We start from the raw sequence: 20,312 nt of genomic DNA, 5'->3' as shown, positions 1-20,312 counted from the left end.
CATATATGTCTGTGTGTCTTTTAAAATAAATACTTCTGTAACACAAATGGTTAAGTTTGTCTCCTATATTGTCTTCAATCCTCGTGGAAGCATGTGCATGCGTGTGTTAAGAGGTAGGAATCTAATTTTATTTCAAAATTGTCTTTATTTTTTCATATGGCTTATTTTTGTTTGTACCATTTATGATGGATTATTTCTGGATTCTTTTTTTCTGTTTCATTAATCATTTTTTCTATTTCTATGCCACTTATATACTGTCTTACTATTATAGTTTTATAATAAATCTTGATATCTAGAAGGGTAAAAAAAATACCCATTTATTTAGATTGCTAGTAAAATATAAGATAAAATCATGGTGTTTCTTGAAGAGAATGTTTTGTAAAGGTGAGGGTTTTTGTCTTCAAATTCCTCAGGTTTTTTTTATTGTGTCAAATTAGACACAAACAAGTTGAAAATATACATCTTTTTATTTTCCAAAGTAATTTTTAAGGGTGAAAATTATTTTTTTGCCCTTAACAACGTACACTTTTCCATTTTTGTTCTGCCCTCATCTAAACAATAATGACTATAGAGGTCTGCCAGTGGCACCTCAAATTTAGTTTCACTTTTAATTTTACATATCAGTTTGTTGTTTTTAATTGGACAGTTGAAAATTACAAATAGGAAGTCAGAGGAGTTTAGAATACCAATACTTCCATTGTCTTTACTTTACTTTGAAGAGTCTTTAATTTCTGTCTAGGAGTGGTCATATTTTTGACTGGATAGCTTCTACTTTCTTTTTTTTTATGTTTATAGCAACTTTATTCATAATGGCCTAAACCTGGAAGCAAGAAAGATGTCCTCTAGCAGGTGAATGGATAAACAGTGGTACATCTAGAGAATGGAATTATCACTCAGCTCACTATCAAGACATGAAAACACATGGAAGGATTTTTTTTTTTTTTTTTTTTTTTTTTTTTTGCGGTACGCGGGCCTCTCACTGCTGTGGCCTCTCCCGTTGCGGAGCACAGGCTCTGGACGCGCAGGCTCAGCGGCCATGGCTCACAGGCCCAGCCGCTCCGCAGCATGTGGGATCTTCCCGGACCGGGGCACGAACCCGTGTCCCCTGAATCGGCAGGCGGACTCTCAACCACTGCACCACCAGGGAAGCCCCCACATGGAAGGATTTTAAATGCATATTGTTAGGTGAAAGAAGCCAATCTGAAAAGGCCACATACAGTATTAGCCTCTGCTTTCTAGCCATTAACTGGGTACAAAATTGGTGGAATACGACCTGGAAGAATTCTAGGCCAGATTTAAATAACAGTGAGTACTTGCTTTCTTTGAATGTACTAATATATTTGAATATTTTTGAATGAGGGAGTCTCTATACTTATCTATTAATGGTTTAGACTTATCAACTGCTTTTTGTAGTTCTTTTTTGTTCTCTAGCTATTTTGGGAATTGAGAGTAAACTATGGAAATTATGACTATAGTAAAAGTTTAAAAAATGATCCTATAAAACATTGAAATCCAGATAATTAAGACTTACCTCTATTTCTTTTCTTAATTTTTCATGTGTCTTTTTTTCTTCCTCAAGAAAACAAGTTTTTTCAATGATGGATTCTTTTACAGTTATAATTTTATCCTTTAGGTTTATAATGTCTTCCTGTATGTTTATAGAATTTAAAATATACACATCAAACAATGAATGGTCAATATAAATCCAAGATTTTCAGTGTTTCTATAATTTAAGAAAACTAGCCATCACATTTAATTTTGATAAATAGGATTAGAATATTACTTCTATAGGTACGAGGAACAAAGAATGGTTGTTCAAACAAGCAAACCTTAGATTTGAAAATATAGAAGTAAAAACCAAATGAAAATAAGACATAAAGGAAAGTGGTAGCCACAGGGGCAATTGCCCAGCTACAATATAAAGGATATTTTTAAATTCTTTAGCAAAAAATAATAGCTATTTTAAGTTTTTATCTCCCAACATCTTCAAAGACTATTAAGAAAAAGATGCTTAGGGTACAATTATTAATTCATATTGTTTGTATAATAGCATTAAGCACACTAAATTGATTTTAATTGGTCTGTATCCATTAGCCTGGAAGCTAGAGTTTCAACATCTTTGTGAGTCACACCTTCTGTAACAAATGGATTAATTGTTCACTGTGATTTTGTTTGACTATATATTTTTATTAATCCATAAGGGATTTGGGGATGTTTCCTTCATGCATTTGCACATATGGCATAGTTGTTACATAACTCATGCACTTATACAAGTTTTCAAATTTGTGAATCGAGTTAGAGCACCCATGGGTATTTTATTAAGTTAATGATAAGTTTATCACTTAGTAAGTGTACTTGCAATAAAAGGAATAATAGAAAACATTTTAATAAGTGATATTTCAAACCTGTACTTGTTTCATCAGGTTTCCTTCTGGATTTTGGAGATGCTGCATAAGTTCCTCTTTCATTGTCTTTAGTTTTTTAACAAGGTCTCGTTTCTCATTGAGTTCAGTCATGAATGACCATTTGCTCTCTACCTCTCTCAAACTATCTTTATGTGCTTTTATTTTTGCATAGTATTCATTATATCTTATCATTTGTTCCTCAAAATCTTCTTGTGCTGCCTCTATGTCAAATTTAAGCTTCACATTTTCTGTATGTAAGGATTTGATTTGATTTTCCAGGTTTCCACACTGAAGTTGGGTAGTCTGTATGGCAGCATCTTGCTGATAAATTTGCCTTTCCGTTTCTTTAGTTTCTGCAGAGACAGATGCTATTTGTGTTTTAAGCTCATGAAGTTCATTCTGTAAGATATTTCAACATTATTATTATTAGTTCATGATATTCAACATGAAAGAAAAGTCATTGTTTTGATCCATAGTGTGTGTAGAAAAATCACTTAACATAAAAAATATATATTTATCAGATACAGAAAAATTGATGCATAACCGGAGACATGTAATAAAGTAACAAAATTATTTTATAATCAGAGGGAGCCCAGGGTTATATATTTCTTATTTTTTAATGTTCATCTAATTCTAAATATTCAAATTTTATCCTTTGTCTTAACATTTTATATGTAAAAGATACTTTACAATCATTTTACTAATATATTTGTGGGCAATCAGAAGTACAAACTAAAGAAAATCTATATGATAAAAATGATAAAACCCTGAATTGAAAACACAAAAGATCTAGGTTCTAGTGTCCTTACTACTATTTACTAGTTGGCGTGATCATACATAGCAAACTTAATTACCCTATTCAAACCTCACTGTCTTCACTTGTAAGATGAGTTTAAAGGTATATTTAGCTTTGCCTCTCTGAGGCATTTGGCATTTCTAACCGGCACCTCCTTTTTAAAACCCACCAGCACTCTTCTCTTCTTCTCCTCAGATATCTCTGAGCATTGCTTTTCAATCTCGATGGTTCCTTCAAATACAGGTTTTCCTCAGGATGCAGCCATCATAATCTCCTCCTCTCATTCTGTATATACTCCTTGGGTAATCTTATCCATACTTAGATCTTGAGATACATATATGCTAATGATTCACAGAATGTAAGTGGCTGTTAAGTCCTACACCCAGCTGCCACTGGCCATCTCAAATTCATCGTGTCCAAAAATCAGACTAATCCTCCCCTCCCCGATCCCAACCTGCTCTCCCTTGTATCAGTCACTTATTGTCAGAATCACAAAACCTCCGTGACATATAACTAGTGTTTATTGCTCATGTGATAAGAAGCAACTGGGCTTGGCTAGGTGGTTCTGTTGACTTTGGTTGGATTTCCTCAAATGTCTGGAGGTTGGCTGGCTGTAAGATGATTTAGGTTGGCTTCAACTGGGCCAACCGGGGTGTCCTGGCTTTGCTTCACATGTATCTTATCCTCCAGTGGGCCAGGACAGGCATGTCCTTCTCATGATGATAGCAGATGCAGAAGAATGGAAGCCCAATTATGGAACAACTTTTTCAAACTTCTGTTTGAATAACATCCCAGCTGGTCACATGATCAAATCTCAGTGGAGGGGTAGAAAGTATATCCACCCATTATGGGAGGGCATTATAATGATAAATGGCAAAGGGTGTATACACAAGGATGAAGATTTGGGACTAAAAATGCAAATTACCACACCCCTATGTTCCCAAACTTAGTTAATGGTATTCCTTTGGGAGCCATATTTAATTCCTCCCTTCTCTTTTTTTTTTTGCAGTACGCAAGCCTCTCACTGTTGTGTTCTCTCCCGTTGCGGAGCACAGGCTCCGGACGCACAGGCTCAGTGGCCATGGCTCACGGGCCCAGCCGCTCCACGGCATGTGGGATCCTCCCGGACTGGGGCACGAACTCGTGTCCCCTGCATCAGCAGGCAGACTCTCACCACTGCGCCACCAGGGAAGCCCCTCTCTTCTCTTTATATTTAACTATTCATCAAGTTCTGTAGATCCTCCCACCAATAAAACTGTAGGCCTTTATCCTTTTTCTTCTATCCAGTATGGTCATCCTCTTTAAATGAATCTATAATTTGGGGAGGGAAGCACTTCACTAGAAAGGCAGACCCAGCCTATCCTTTTCTTGGCAGAGACAAGAGAGGGAAGTACACTGAAAAATACAGCGTGCTGATGAACTTCAACCTTTATCTCCAGCTCTAATATTTAAAATGCCCACTTGACAGTTCTATTTGGATATGTAATAGATGTCTCAACTACACAGGTTCAGGAAAGAATTTTTAATTTGCACACCCAACATGTTCCTCTTCCAGCTTTCCTGATTTCAATAAACTGTACCACTTTCCATCTGGACACTTAAAAACCTAGTAGTCATTCTTGATTCTTCCCTTTACCTTAACCCCCACAACCTATTTACCAACAAATCTTGATGGTTGGGCCTCCAAAATATATAAAATCCCAGCGCACTTCTGACCAGTCTTTGTAGCATAGTCCAGCTTCCAACTGGTCTCCTGTTTCCATGCTTCCTCCTCTCCCCCAACTAGACTCCATTTTTCAGGCAGAAGAATCCTTTAAAAACATAAATCATATCATGCTACTTCTCTGCTCAAGATCCTCCAGTGGTTTTCCATTGCACTAATAATAAAATTCAAATTCTGTAATATGGCTTTTAAGGCCATACATGCTCTAATCCCTATCCACTTTGCCATCCCTCTGGTGTACTACTCTCCCCACTTCCAGCTTCCTTTTGTTTATGAAATACACCTAGTTCCTTCTCTCCTAAGGGCATTTGTAATTAATTGTTCCCTGCACCTTAGAATTCTCTATCCCTAGCTATTACCTGCTGGGGTCTTTGTCTTTCACAATTCAGCTTTATTACTACTCCTCAGAACAGTCTTCCCTGCATCAAAAGATAAATTAACTATCCACCTTCCTCCCCCATTATTCTCTACACATCATCCTATTGTATTTCCTTTGTAACACCTCAATCAATGGAATTACTTTATATCTTTATTGCTTGCCTGCCCTAACTAGAAAGTAAACTCCATGGGTGCAGTAAACTTGTCTAACGTCTTTACCACCATCTTCCCTGTAGTTAAAATAGTACCTGGCACAAAGTAGGTGCTCTATAAATATTTAATAAATGAGTGAATGAGTGATGTACATGGAATGGTCAGGAAAGGGACACATGACCTGTCAACTAGATCAGGCTGTTGACCCTATTGATCAATATGGGGAGATGGCATTTACACTAATTTGGTCATCATCTCTTCTCTTTCTTAGACTAACATAACTAATAGACTGTTGACTTTTCTCCCTGGTTTTATTCAATTCCTCCTCCGATCCACTTCTACTCTTTCACTAGAATTTTATGTCTTCTTGTTGTTGTTGCGTCTCCCCCTCCTCCTGCTTCTCTTCCTCTTCCTCCTCCTCCCTCTCCTTCCTTCTTTCCTTCCTCTTTCTCATCTCCCTCCCCCCTTCTCCTTCCCTTCTTTGTTAATAGATTTATTGAAATATAATTGATATAAATAAACTGCACATATTTAAACTTTACAATTTAATAAATTTTGACTTAATTTTATGATCATGAGACTGTCACAATTAAGACAGTGAACTTATCCATTACCCACATGTCCAAATATCAGACATGTCCAAAAAAGTTTCCTCCTGATCCCTTGTGATCTATCCTTCCCTCCTCAGCTCTCTGTTTCCAGGCAAACATTCATCTGCTCTGTCACCAAAAATTAGTTTGCGTTTTCAAGAATTTTATATGAAAAGAATCATACAATATATACAATTTTAGTCTCACTCCTTTCACTCAGCCTAATTAGAGACTCATCCATGTTGTTAGATATATCAGTAGCTCTTTCTTTTTATTGCTGAGCAATATTTCTTGTACGAATATACCACACTTTGTTTACTCATTCATCTGGTAGACATCTGTGTTGTTCCTGGTTTTCCAGTGGGCATACACTTTATTTCTCTTGGGTAAATGAATAGCTAGAAATTGAATGTATGGGTTATATGGTAGACATATTTTAAACTTTTAACAAACTGTAAACTATTTTTTCAAATGGTACATCACTTACATTCCAAAATAATTGGGTCTGAGAATTCCAGTTCTTTTATATCTGCACCAGCACTTGGTATGGTCAGTCGTTTTAAATTTACCCATTCTAGTGGGTACAGAATGAAATCTCATTATGATTTCAATTTGCATTTCTTTAATAATTGATGATACTATCTTTTCATGTGCTTGTCTTTTGCAATATCTTTTTGCACGAAATGACCATTGAAATCTTTTGCCCATTTTTAAACTGGGTTGTTTGCCTTCCTGAATTGTAAGAGTTCTTTATATAGTATAAATAAATTCAAGTACACTGTCAGGTATGTTTTCAAGTATTTTCTCCCAGTCTATGACAACCCAAATGCCCATAGGGCCCCAGCAGGTATACCTCACATTTATTTTCATAACAGTGCCTTTTGACAGAAATAAAAACGTTTTTTAATGAAGTCTAATTTTTAAAATTTTTGTGTACTATTTAAGAAACCTTTGCCAAACCCAGCATCACTAAGTTTTTCTCCTATATTTTCTTCTAGATACTTTGTACTTTCAATTCTTGTACTTAGGCCTATGATCCATTTTTAGTTAATTTTCATATACAGTATGAGGTGGAAATTGAAGTTCACTTTTAGCATGTAGCTGTCCTCCACCACTTGTTGAAAGATTATCATTTCTCTAATGAAGTGCCTTGGCACCCGTCTTAATCAGCTCGGCCTTCTATAAAAAAAAAAAAAAAAAAAAAACGGAAAAACACCATAGACTGGGTGGAATAAACAACCGACTTGATTTCTTACAACTCTGGAGGCTAGAAAGTCCAAGATCGAGGTGCAGCAGATTTGGTTACTGGTGAGAGGCCTATTCCTGGCTTGCAGACAACACCTTTTTGCTGTGTCCTCATATGGCAGAGAGAGAGGGAGGGAGAGGGAGGGGGAGGGGGAGGGGGAGGGGAGGGGAGAGGGAAGGGGAGGGGAGGGGGAGAGGGAGAAGGAGAAGGAGAGAGAAAAGCTCTGGGATCTCTTTTTCTTCCTATAATCCCATCATAGGGCCCCCACCCTCACAACCTCATCTAAACCTATGTACCTCCTAAAAGCCTCACCTCCAAATACCATCACATTGGAAGGAACACAAACATTCTGTCCATGAGAGCACCTCTGAAATCAATTGTTATGTGTGGGGCTATTTCTGGATACTACTCTGTTCTGTTCCATGGATCTATATGTCTGTCTCTATGCCATGTTACACTGTCCTGATTACTGTACTCTGTAATAAATCTCAAAGTCAGGTAATATTATGGGAGTTCCCTGGTGGCCTAGTGGTTAGGATTCTGGGCTCTCACTACCGAGGGCCCGGGTTCAATCCCTGGTTGGGGAACTGAGATCCTGCAAGCTGTGTGGCGCGGCCAAAAAAAAAAAAAAAAACAAAGTAATAGTAGTACTTCCAACATTGTTCTTCACAGTTGTTTTGGCTACTATAGGTTCTTTGCGTTTCCATAGGACTTTTAGAATCAGCCTGTCAATTTCTCTAAAAAGTGCCTGCTGGGATTTTGATTGGAGCTGCTTTTAAACAATAGGTAAAAGAGAAAGAACTCACATGTTAACAATACTGAATATTATGATTCATGAAAATGGTATATCTCTCTATTTTGGTCCTTAATTTCTCTCAGCAGTGTTTCACAGTTTTCAGTATACAGGTCTTACATATTGTCTTAGTTTGCTGGCGCTGCCATAACAAAATACCATAGACTTAGTGGCTAAGACAACAGAAATTTATTTCTCATAGTTCTGTAGGCTGGAAAGGGTGTCAGCATAGTCAGGTTCTGGTAAGAACTCTTCCTGGCTTGTAGAGGGCCACCTTCTCACTGTGTCCTCACATGGCAGAAAGAAAGCTCTCTGGAGTCTCTTTTTATAAGGGCACTAATCCTACCACCAGGACCCCATTCTCATGACCTCATCTAAGCCTAATTACCTCCCAAAGACCTCACCTCCAAATACAATCACATTGGTGATTAAGGCTTCAACATATGAATTTTGGGGAGATACAAACATTCAGTCTATAACACAAAAACTTTCATTAAATTTACCCCTAAGTATTTCATAGTTTTGATGTTACTGTAAATGATAATGCTTTAAAAATTTTAAGTTCTGATAGCTTCTTTCAATATATGTAAATACAACTGATATTTATAATTAATCTTATCTTGCAACCTTTCTAAACTCCCTTATTAGTCCTAATAGCTTTTTAAAATAATAGAGTCCTTAGGATTTTCCAGAAATAATCATGCTATCTGTGAATAAAAACAGTTTTACTCCCTCCTTTCCAATCTGGATGCCTTTTATTTCTTTTTCTTGCAAGGAGTGGCTTGAATTATCAGTACCGTAGAATGAATAAAAGTGATGAGAAGACACATGCTTGCCTTATCCCTGATCTTAGGCGAGAAATATTCAGTCTCTCCCTGTTAGGTATGCTGTTGGCTGTAGGATTTATGTAGATGCCCTATTTTAGTTGGCTGGAGCTCTCTTCTATGCCTAATTTGCTGGAAGTTTTTATCTTAAATTGATGTTGGATTGTAACAAGTGTCTTTCATGCTTCTAGAATTCTCTTTCTAAAACGTAAATTTAATCATTCACTCTTTTGCTTGAAGTCCTTCAAAACCCTCCCATCATCTCTAGAATAAAGTTCAAGTTTTTCATCATGCTATACATCTCTTGTTGCTTCTCAAGATACAGTTTATGTTATTCCACTATCAAACTACTTATAGTTCTATGAATGTACCAATTTTATTTCAGGACTCTGTGAATTTTTTCAGGTTCTTTTTGTCTGGAATATCATCCTCCTCACCCCCTAACCCTCAAACCTATCCCAGACACCTAATCATTCAAGTGAACTCCAGATATTTTTTAAAACTCAACCAATCACTCCTCTTTCAGTGTTAAACCTGTGTTTGTGCTTCTACTGTTGACACCAGTTCCCTGCATGTAATTATTTGTTTACTTATTTGTCTCCCTCTTTAATAGAAGGTGAGTAGTGTAAAAGTGAGGACTATATTTAGCAAAATGCTTAATAGAAATTAGGCCCTCAACATAAGTGAAACATCTGTAAAATTCTTTGAAGATTGACAATTTTTATAGAAAATTTCTTTATAGAAATCTAAGACATTATTATCTTTGTATTATATCCTATTGTCAACATGTATTCTTTTCTGAAAGTGACTAATGCAATGCAAATACTTATAAGAAATCTATATTACCAAAAAGGTATAATTATTATCATCATATCTCTGTTGATGCACTAATACCTAAAGCCATTATCAAAATCTGGTCCCATACTGCCTACCAGGGTCCCAGCAAGGATATCTTACATAATGTTTACAAGTATTATTTCATTTAATTGTCATGAAAACCTTACAGGCAGGTCTTATTATTATCTCCATTTTACAAATGAGAAAACAGAAGCATGGAGAGATTAAACCATGGAACCAGAAGTAGCAAATCTCTTCTTTTAAACTAGGCAGTTCAGCTCTAGAGCAGCAGTCCCCAACCTTTTTGGCACCAGGGACAGGTTTCATGGAAGACAGTTTTTCCTCGGCCTAGGGTGGGGGACTGGGGGGGAGATGGTTTCGGGATGATTCAAGCGCATCACATTTATTGTGCACTTTATTTCTATTATTATTACATTGTGATATATAATGAAATAATTATACAGCTCACCATAATGCAGAATCAGTGGGAGCCCTGAGCTTGTTTTCACTTGTCACTCACTGATAGGGTTTTTTTTTTTTTTTTTTTTTTTTGCGGTACGCGGGCCTCTCACTGCTGTGGCCTCTCCCATTGCGGAGCACAGGCTCCGGACGGGCAGGCTCAGCGGCCATGGCTCACGGACCCAGCCGCTCCGCGGCATGTGGGATCTTCCCGGACCGGGGCACGAACCCGTGTCCCCTGCATCAGCAGGCGGACTCTCAACCACTGCGCCACCAGGGAAGCCCCACTGATAGGGTTTTGATATGAATCTGCAAGCAATTGATTTATTATGGTCTCTGTGCAGTCAAACCTCTCTGCTAACGATAATCTGTATTTACAGATGCTCCCCAGTGCCTCAGCTCCACCTCAGATCATCAGGCATTAGATTCTCATGAGGAGCGCACAACCTAGATCCCTTGCATGTGCAGTTCACAGTAGGGTTCGCGCTCCTATGGGAATCTAATGCCACCACTCATCTGACAGGAGGCAGAGAGGTAATGTGAGCAATGGGGAGCGGCTGTAAATACAGATGAAGCTTTGCTCGTTCGTCTGCTGCTCACCTCCTGCTGTGTGGCCCAGTTCCTAACAGGCCACAGATCGGTACCTGTCCGTGGCCCAGGGGCTGGGGACCCCTGCTCTAGAGCATATTCTTTTCATTTCTATGTTATATTTAATAAAAAAACCTTTAAAAATTAAATACACTGTTTTAATTTTTGCTCCTTTAGCTATATTAACAGAGAACAGTTATGTCTAATTATGCTGAATACAAAAACAAGTATGGCTTCCAGATGCCTGTGGTGGAATTATGAACATACTTTGAAATTTAAGGAACACAGAAATGTTCCTTACCTACCTGAAATGTTCACTGGCAACTTGTAATTCATGAGCCATAGCTTTAAGAACACAGGCTTAAAAACTTAACCTTCTTTCAAATCAGAATTTTAGGAAAAACTATCAAATAGAGTGAATTTAAAATAATTCTATGTGACATATTTTTTATGCTTATTTATAGTCACAGTGACATTGTTGAATGTTTGCACACTGGATGTGTAAAATGTTCCATGAAACTGGAATACTCATGTAGACTTTACTTAGGGATACCAGAATAATTTAGAAGGTGTAAATATGAAAAACAGACATTTTAAGTTGCCTCCTCAGAGTTATTAAGTTATGCTTAATAACTTTCCTGTTACAAATTTAATATAGCTTTGAAGAACATAAAGACTCATTTAAAAGACTGTGTGAAATAGGTTACCTGCAAATTGAACAGAACTTTTTTGTTTTTTTCTATTTCTGATGCTTGTGATTGTTGTTGCTGTGCAACTTGCTCGACAGCATCAGTTAATGAAGATATGTCTTGTTTAGCCAGAGCTAGACAAAATAAAGTACATAATAAAAATCTAAATGCAAACATTCTAAGAAACATGTTTCTTCACTCAAAGTCATGAAAATTGTTATGTTTTCTCAAAAATAAACTAAATTTAGGTTTGGTACTCTTCCTTTTTGACTATAAACAAAACCAAAATCAAAGGCCATAAAAACAGACAATTCAAAGTCACCTACTACAATATTATACCTGTTACTTTATGGAACAGTATAAGTATTTTGATTGTCCTAAAAATTTTTATCTAGACCATTTGCACATATACTACAATTATAGTGGTATCATAACCATTTCTCAATTGCAGTTGATGAATTTTCATTATAGGCCTGCATTTTCAAGTTGTTATACTTTTTCTAAACATTCTATAAGTTTCCTCCCGGTAAACTTCAACAGCTTCCCTCTATTCTAATTTGCTACTAATTTTAACACAATTATCCTAGCATACTACTTTTTTGTTACCACTCATCTTTTAGTTATATATTTCTGAAGATAGCTTCATTACCTTCTTCAGGAATTCCTTGACTCTTCCTTTCTTCGTTGCCTGACATTCTTGTGTCTCTTTTCCCCTTTCTAGGTCACCTTCTTTACTCCTACAAAATAATCAGTGTAGATAATCTTTCACTTTTCTTTTTTTTTTCCAGTCATGTATGAGTGATCCTGAAAGTAAATTAACTGTCAAATATCTCACAAGGATGACAATGACATTCGTCATCAGCTCCAAGAATTAAAATACAATGACTGAGTGAGAGATTTGGGGAAAAAGTAGAACTATCCTTCCATCTTGGTTGTCCTGCTTTTCAGCTGTTATGACACTGGGAAGTTTCTTAATTTCTTTGCTCATCAGTGTCCTCATCTGTAAAACCTCATAGGGCTGTTGTAATAATTAATGTACGTAACATGCTTAGCACAGTAAATGACATAGAGTGAGTAACTAATTATTCTGGATTAGTAGCTAGTACCTCTAGAACTATTATGAAATGGATTCTAAAACTATAACCAGAATCTGTGAAAAACAGTGCCAAGCTGAATTAGCAACTTCTGTCATGGGTATAGGATGCAGGGAATATGGCACTCCTGTGTAAGGCCAGGGTAAGCCTTACGCAAGTTTAAAATCACCATTCAATCTCTTCTATACGTAGGAGAAACGGATGAGATGAAGGGGTAGATTTTTTTCTCCCCTGAAAGATGGAGAGAAAGAGTTCTTTCCTGTACCAGCGCAACAAATGAATGCTGAGTTGGCAGAGTTAAAGGCACTACCAGTCTTTGGAAAAAGAGTATCTGATTGTGCCTGTCCATTCCTATACAAAAGAAATCATACAATTTTGCATGATTAATAAAAGGAATGTAGTGTTCCTGCTTAACATTTGAACATACGGATTTTTCTTTTTAGATGACATCCTTTTAAAAATATCTTCTCCCTAAAACCACCTAGTTTCTCTGAAGTTCATGCCATCATGAGCTTCAGATGAGTAAAGTAAGAAAAAGTAAAAAGTAAAGTAAGCTTTACTCTTCCTTATTATCAGTTGACTTCTAAATCTCTACCCTTCACTCCTAGATTACAGTATCTGACTTACTGTGTCTCTATTACTACTTTTTAAAATATTTCTTTGGAACTTCAACCTCCACACAGGTGGTACTTTTAATACTCTGACTTCTCAGTTCTTTGATGTTTTTCCTTATCCATCCTCCCACAGAGTATCACTACACCTCATCCGTAATCTCAGATTCAAACACTTATTTTTCAGCTCATCCCTCCTAGTATTTTGACTGTAAGAGCTGTTCAACCACATTGACTCTTCTACCTTTTCATGGTCCCTTAGCCTTTCATGTACTCACGTCACTTACCCAGTTTAGATTCCTTTGCATTCAACCTCACTTTTTTTGTACCGCTCTCTCCCTGTCCTACTTCCCTGGAAAAATTCCAACTAGTTGCTTTGCTTACATACTAGTAGCTGAATATGCCTCAAGAAAAGCACACACCTGTGCTGTGGTCTCACTTAAAATTCAAGACACTTTATGTCAAGTGGGCCCTTGATGCTAGGCCCCGAGGATTCATCAGGTTTCATGGATGATTATTTCACTCCTTCTTCTCTGTCTTCAAACCTCCCACATCTCTTTCCCCCTCCTCTTTCAGTTGATAACCCATCTTCTTATCTAACTGAGATAGTAGGAAAATATCAGAGAGGGTGGTAGATCACCCCATCTACCAGTCTTCCTGGACCTATACCTATATACTAGTCTATTCTTTTCTTGCAGTGAATAAAGTGTACTTGCTCTGACCTAGGGCCAATCCTCTCCTTCTGTACCCCTTCCTCTCCTACTCAAGGACATTGCTCCTTCAAACGTCCCATCAATAGAATTTCCTCCTTTATTTGGTCAAACATATTACCCTGGACAGCCTATCGTATAATCATCAACAACAATAACCACTTTTGCTTGACACTTTAATCTCTTTCAGCTATTGACCCCTTTCTTTGCTCTCCTTTATAGCCAAGATCCTTGCTGTCTACTTCCTCTCCACCTATTCTTCTTGAACCCCCCAGAATTAATCGTTTACAACTCTAAAGTTCTTATCAAGGTATCTATGGCATCCACATTGCCACTTCAATGGCAAGTTTGGTCCTCATCTTCCTTAACGTATCCATGTCATTGACACATTTGATCATGCCCTCCTCCTTGAAACAACATACTTCTCGGTTTCCTTTGCCGGCTCCTCCTCACCTTTGTCATTTACGTTAGAGCGCCCTAGCACTCAGTCCTCAGGCCTCTTCTTTTCTCTAAACTTACTCTGCAGGTAATGTCATCCAGTTCTATGGCTTTAAACTCCCCTTATAGGCTCACAACTCCCAAATTCATATCCCTAACCTGACATCCCTCTTGAGCTCCAGACTCATACACAATTTCCTACCTGATATTTCCACTTGAATTTTTTATAGGCATTTCAACTTACTATGTTCCAAACCGAACTCTTTATGTCTCTGTCCACTCCATCACTACCCCTAAACCTGCTCCTTCATGGTCTTCTCCATCCCAGTAAATTATAAGTTCATTTTTCTTATTCACACTCAAAACTCTAGAATACTGTCAGGGAGGTATCTAGAAGGATATAGAGCCCAAGGCAATTTAATCAGCCTTGCCCAAGATAATCATAAATGAGAGCTCATTGTTGATGTTCCATAGACCCTTTGAGAAATCATTTTAGATATTCCCCAAGTATGTGGCCCAAGACTGCTGCCCCAATTGTTTTACTCAATAGACAAATCAGAATCTTGACTCTTTTCTTTCTCTTACATGCTGCATGCAATTCTTTTGGCAAAACTCACTGGTTCCACCTTTAAATTATATTGGAATCCAACCACTCCTTACCTCTTCCAAATACTATCTTAGCTAAGAAGGCTTCCCTGATAATCCCTCTAAAACCTGACCTTCATCCCCCATTTCCTTACCCTGCCTCATTTTTCTTAACAGCATTTATCACTTTTATCATATTTCTTTTTTATTTCCTTTTACTAATGTAAGCTCCATGAGGGAAGAGACCTAGAACAGTGCCTGGAACATAACAGGTGTCTAACTATAGTCTATCTCCACTTCAGTTGACCCTGTTCTACTGATAGAATAATGCTTCTGAAACACTGTTCTGATCACATCAAATAGCAACCAATCTTTCAACTCCACCTTAGATGCATCTTCTTTAAGAAGTTTTTCTTGATCTTTCTGGGTATATATGATCTCTCTCTCTCTCTCTTTTTAGTACAATTGTTTCTATATCTCTATTATACCACGATAGATAACAGTCTAGGTCTCAGGGTAAGATAGGGCTAATCTTGAAGCTAGGTTGTGCCACTTACTAGTTTATTAGGTAAATTCTTTCCAACCTGAACCTCAGATTCCTTTCAATAATAGTACTTTCCTCATTAGATTTTTGTGAGGATGAAGTGAAATAATGAATATAAAGCATTTAGCAAATTCCTGCCACTCAACAATTTCTATTCCTACTGTTTACATTACTTTATACTATATTTCCCTATTAGACTATAAGCTCCAGGAAGTCTTACTCATTTTTGTATTCTTTAAAGTATTTGATGAAGAAACCAAAAAAAAAATTAAGAAAATTAGATTTATACAATAAAAAATAAAGTAACTGGTACTTCTTGATATCTATTTCTGAAGCAGCATAAATTGAAGAACTCTTGGGTGATATTTATTTAAACCAGCTATTCATGAAAGGATATCTGGTTTAAAATTGAGGAAATTTTCATTTTTTCTGGATCTCTACTGTAGAATGGACAAAAAATAAAAACAAACTACTGCCATCTACTGATAATTCATTACAATTGCATAAATCAATAAAAACAAGAGTTTAGAGACTAGACAGTATTAATTATTCTTTCATTCAAACCACGTATGTTGGTACATATTATATACAAAGCATTGTGGGAAATATAATTATGAATTTAGTGACTGATTTAAAAAAAACACACCTTATAATACCTATAGTATTTGACAGTAAATATCCAAATATTACTTATAAAAAATCATTTAGGGGTTTCCCTGGTGGTGCAGTGGTTGAGAGTCCGCCTGCCGATGCAGGGGACACGGGTTCGTGCCCCGGCCCGGGAAGATCCCACATGCCGCGGAGCGGCTGGGCCCGTGAGCCATGGCCGCTGAGCCTGCGCGTCCGAAGCCTGTGCTCCGCAACGGGAGAGGCCACAGCAGTGAGAGGCCCGCGTACCGCAAAAAAAAAAAAATCATTTAGGCAAAACACTCTCAACTAAAAAAGTAGCTTTACAGAAAACAATGCAATGGAAATACTATAAACCACCATGTTCTATATTAACTATAGCCAACATTTACTAATTACCATAAGTACTTTCACATAGATTATCTGTTTTAGCCTTCAGAGCAATCCTATAAGCTAGACATGATTTTTACCTGTATTTTGTAAATGAGGAGACTAAGACTTCGAGAAATAAGGAAATTCGCCAAAGGTCATACATCCAAGCAGGAAGGATGAAATTTGAAGCAACTAGGATCCAAATTAACATTTATTAGGTATTTAGTATGTTCTAAAGCATTGTGATGAGCATGATTTTTGTGCACCATCTCATCTGAATTCAAGGTGAGTGCCTGTAATTGGCCCTTGGGAGGAGATTTTAAAAAGGCCATGGCTTGAGTTTTTGGAAACTCATCGTCTGGTACCTCCCTTCAAGTTAATGAGCAAAATAAAGCAAGGCTGTCAAACTCCCCTCGGGTTTTGAGAGCTTCAGGCTTAAAAGAATCAAGACGAGGCAACTGTCCATGTGCGCCCATGTCACATAAGCACCATTTTTCATCCTGAATGGAAAAAGCTGCTATGTGGACCTGCCAAGCAGTTTAAGTAGTTAAGTTTATAATTACCTCCTACCCCCTTTAGAACATACATTTGATTAGAAAACAAGGAAAGAAAAATTACTTAGTTAATTTTCACATAAGTGCGAAATTGCTTTTGTTTTTGTTTTCCAAGTGGAAGGGGAGTTTAATAACTGAAGCTGATGTTTAACTTGGGAAGCTAAGAAAACTGACCTGGGGAAGAGAGAAAAGTTTTCCTGGAATTGAGAGTTTAAAATTATGTCTATATTTGTCATAAGCATGATGGAATCAGTTCTGGATGGTTCAATTCCAACAATAAATTAAAGAGGAATCATGGGGAAAATGTAACAAACTGCACAAATCAGTAAGAATCAATAGTACATACTTCAGGTAAAAAAGAGGACAAGTCTTTTCAACCACATGTTTTCAAGAGAAGTTACATCATCAGAGTCATCCAAAAAGAATAAATTTTGGAATACATAAATCCCAACGCAAGGAACACGTGGAGCCAACAGAAGCTGGAAGAGGCAAGGAAAGCTTTGAAGGGAGCACGGTCCTGACACACCTTGATTTAAGACTTCTGCCTCCATAACTATAACACAACACATTTTTGTTGTTTTAAGCCATCCAGTTTGTGGTCATTTGTTATGGAAAACTTAGGAAACTAACATAATCTTTTAACAAGGAAATTTGCATGTTACATGTCCTTTTCTGGAAGGACTCATAAACCCTAGTGTGAATGGTTTAAAGACAAGTGTTCCCAGTTTTATTCTAATTGTTCTCATGATAAGGATTTACATGGTGATTAAGAATGCCTGGGGATTTTCCCAAAGGTTCCCCTCAACAGCCAGGCACTCTCTCTGCCCCCAAAATGCTCTAAGTCTCTATGGGGGAAATAGATGCAAAGTCAAATAATGAAAATGTAGAGGAACAGTAGGTGTTCTCTTAGTCTACCTACACTTAACCTCTAACCAATTGACTCATTTTGTTTCCTTTTAAATCATAAGCTGCTAATTCCCACATCATGCTGAATGCGCATGCTGAATGCTAAAGGGTTACAAAGCTAGTCTCCAGTGAGTCTGCCCACTTCTGCTCCTACCAGTGGAACTGTACAGCTGACAATGTCACTTGTGTTTGTTCCTGAACCTGTTTATGCCAGTTGTACTTGTCACTGTGCTTTCATAATTTAATTAAATATTATGTAAACCAATGAAATAGTGTGGAAATAAAGTTTGTTGTTTCTTTAAAAGCTATGTTTAATATTTTGGAAAGACCCAATTAAGGTGAGTTGTTTGAATGTGTGAGATAACTATAAATGATTATAAAGAAGAAATCTGCACTCAGCTTCACAAGTGCCTCTAGGTTATTTTCCTCTTAAAGGAACCGAATCTTGGGAATGCTTAGCTGATGGTTGAGAAGTGTAGTTTATGGAAGAGATATGATGCAGAACTCTAATCAGGAGGCCATGTGCAAAGAAAAGGTCTTGGACCTTCTCAACAGATTGGCAAACAAGCATATAGTTGTTTTAGGTTAAAAAATGTTTAAGGTATTATGGTATATTTTCATAACTCTCTGGTTTAACTGACTTTCCTTTGAAACAGTTTTATTTAGATATAATTTATATACTACCATGTTCATCTTTATGAGGTATACAATTTAATGTTTAATTGACTTTTTCAATGTACTGCTTGGTTATGGATACAGGTTGCATCTATGAGAGAGCTTCTCCCATACAAACAAAATGCTAAAAGAAGCAGTTAATTCTGCTTAGCAAGGGGATGGGGATTCAAGGTGATGTTTGAGCTTGAAGGGTCTTGAACAAGTAACAGCTAAAAAAAGCATATAAAGAGAAGAGTGTTCTAAGCAGAAAGGATAGCTTATGCAAAGGATGAAATCATACGGTGTTCCAAGGAACAGCCTTTAGTTTGAGTGGCTTGGGAATAGGGAAGTTGTTTTTTCAAATCTAATTATGCATCTGAATCATCTGTAGAGATTAAAACAAAACAAAAAGCAAAGCAAAACAGGCCGAGACTTGACTCCCCGAGTGAGACTTGACTCCCCGAGTTTCTGATTCAAATGTATATCTGGAGGTGGGGGAGGGGGAAGCTCCCTGGATTTATATTTTTTTAAAGTTCTACTTGTAGTTCTGAGGTGTAGCCAGGATTGAGAGCCACTGGAGTGGGGGGAATGGGGATGAGGTAAGAGAGTGCTAGGAGATGAGGCCACAGCCCAGTACCAGATGATGAAAGGAAATGGTATATAAATACAATATAACAGCAAACTTTCTCTTCCCTGACAGCTTCCCTATTCTGAAATATTTCTTTTTTACCTTTTTTACTGTTACTGTTGCATGACAGAAAATGAATTCCCACCATTGTCTATAAAAACAGATAAATGTTTTCACCCAGCTTTGTAACTAAAGACCTCTATTTTGCTTACAGTAATATTTAACATAAAGCAAGCTCAGAGCAGAGTGCATCAGGTGAACCACATAGCACTCAGTGCTCTTAATAAATGTCCAGCAAAAATGATGAAAGTACAATTTTTGACAGAAACATCTGCCAGACACTGAACAGTGGGTTCCTATTCTGGGTTGGTGATGCCATAGAATAGCAGCACCTGCCCACTTCAGGTGCTCTTCTAAACTCCCAGATGGCTGAGATTCTTTCTCTCAGGGACAGGTTCTTCAGCACTTATCGTCTGAGCGACTGTCAGAAGGGACCCCCTCCTTCTGTCATAACCAGTTCCACAGGAAGCATCCTTTCTCCTACTCTTTGAAGGTTGGAGATATTTCCCCTTGGCCAGAGTGTCTGCCTTCCATATACATAGGAGCTGTTCAATATTTTTAAATAAATGAATGTTATGCTCTTTCACGGCAGAGAAAGGATGCTAATTTACATCTTTATCACAACTCTAAGGGTCAGTGCCTTCTAATTTTCTACTCCTGGCGCGTAGTTTTCAAAGGGCACCTAGGACCTCCGTTTATCCACACACGTGCTGGAGCTGTAAAGTTTAGTCAGCAAGTTAGGCAGGATCAGCAAAAAGGCAAAGGAGGGGTTCAGCCAACTCGTTTCTGGAAACAACTAAAGCAAAACCGCTAAAAAAATTTAAAAAGTCTACCTCAGGAGGCACGTTACTTGAACTTGGATGGGACAGAGTGCCAAGCGCTAACGCGAGGAGGTTCTCAGACCTGGGTTCTGGGGAGGAAACCGAGTGTCCCGACCGCGCTGCCGGGCCGGCGACTCGCTGTGGCCCGACTGGGAGCGCGGACGCCGGGAAAGGGGTTCATCGCTTCCGGGCAGGGGGAGGAGGTCATCGACCCGAAGCCGCTTGGC

At 37.7% G+C, this 20,312-nt stretch overlaps 1 protein-coding gene across 3 annotated transcripts in view; it reads right to left on the bottom strand.

The window, feature by feature from the left end:
* The window catches only part of CCDC122 (coiled-coil domain containing 122), a 33,656-nt gene extending 13,422 nt beyond the window's left edge, over window positions 1-20,234 (bottom strand). The window contains exons 1-5 of one of the 3 annotated variants that reach the window (XM_059995494.1): window positions 17,363-17,394; window positions 12,131-12,218; window positions 11,500-11,615; window positions 2,406-2,804; window positions 1,532-1,648 (exon numbers count right to left, since the gene is read on the bottom strand). In XM_059995494.1, the coding sequence (XP_059851477.1) occupies window positions 1,532-1,648; window positions 2,406-2,804; window positions 11,500-11,615; window positions 12,131-12,176 (678 nt within the window). In that variant the 5' untranslated portion in view covers window positions 12,177-12,218; window positions 17,363-17,394. Of the gene's footprint in view, window positions 1-1,531; window positions 1,649-2,405; window positions 2,805-4,860; window positions 5,000-11,499; window positions 11,616-12,130; window positions 12,219-17,362; window positions 17,395-20,097 lie in introns of those variants that run through there. The other 2 variants (XM_059995496.1, XM_059995495.1) reach the window with 2 other exon arrangements.
* Between the last annotated feature and the right edge of the window lie 78 nt (window positions 20,235-20,312).

Source organism: Delphinus delphis, chromosome 18 (genome assembly GCF_949987515.2).
Source record: "Delphinus delphis chromosome 18, mDelDel1.2, whole genome shotgun sequence".
Lineage (NCBI taxonomy): Eukaryota > Metazoa > Chordata > Mammalia > Artiodactyla > Delphinidae > Delphinus > Delphinus delphis.
The sequence above is the reverse complement of the archived record's forward strand: the minus strand, read 5'-3'. Positions and strand labels throughout refer to the sequence as shown.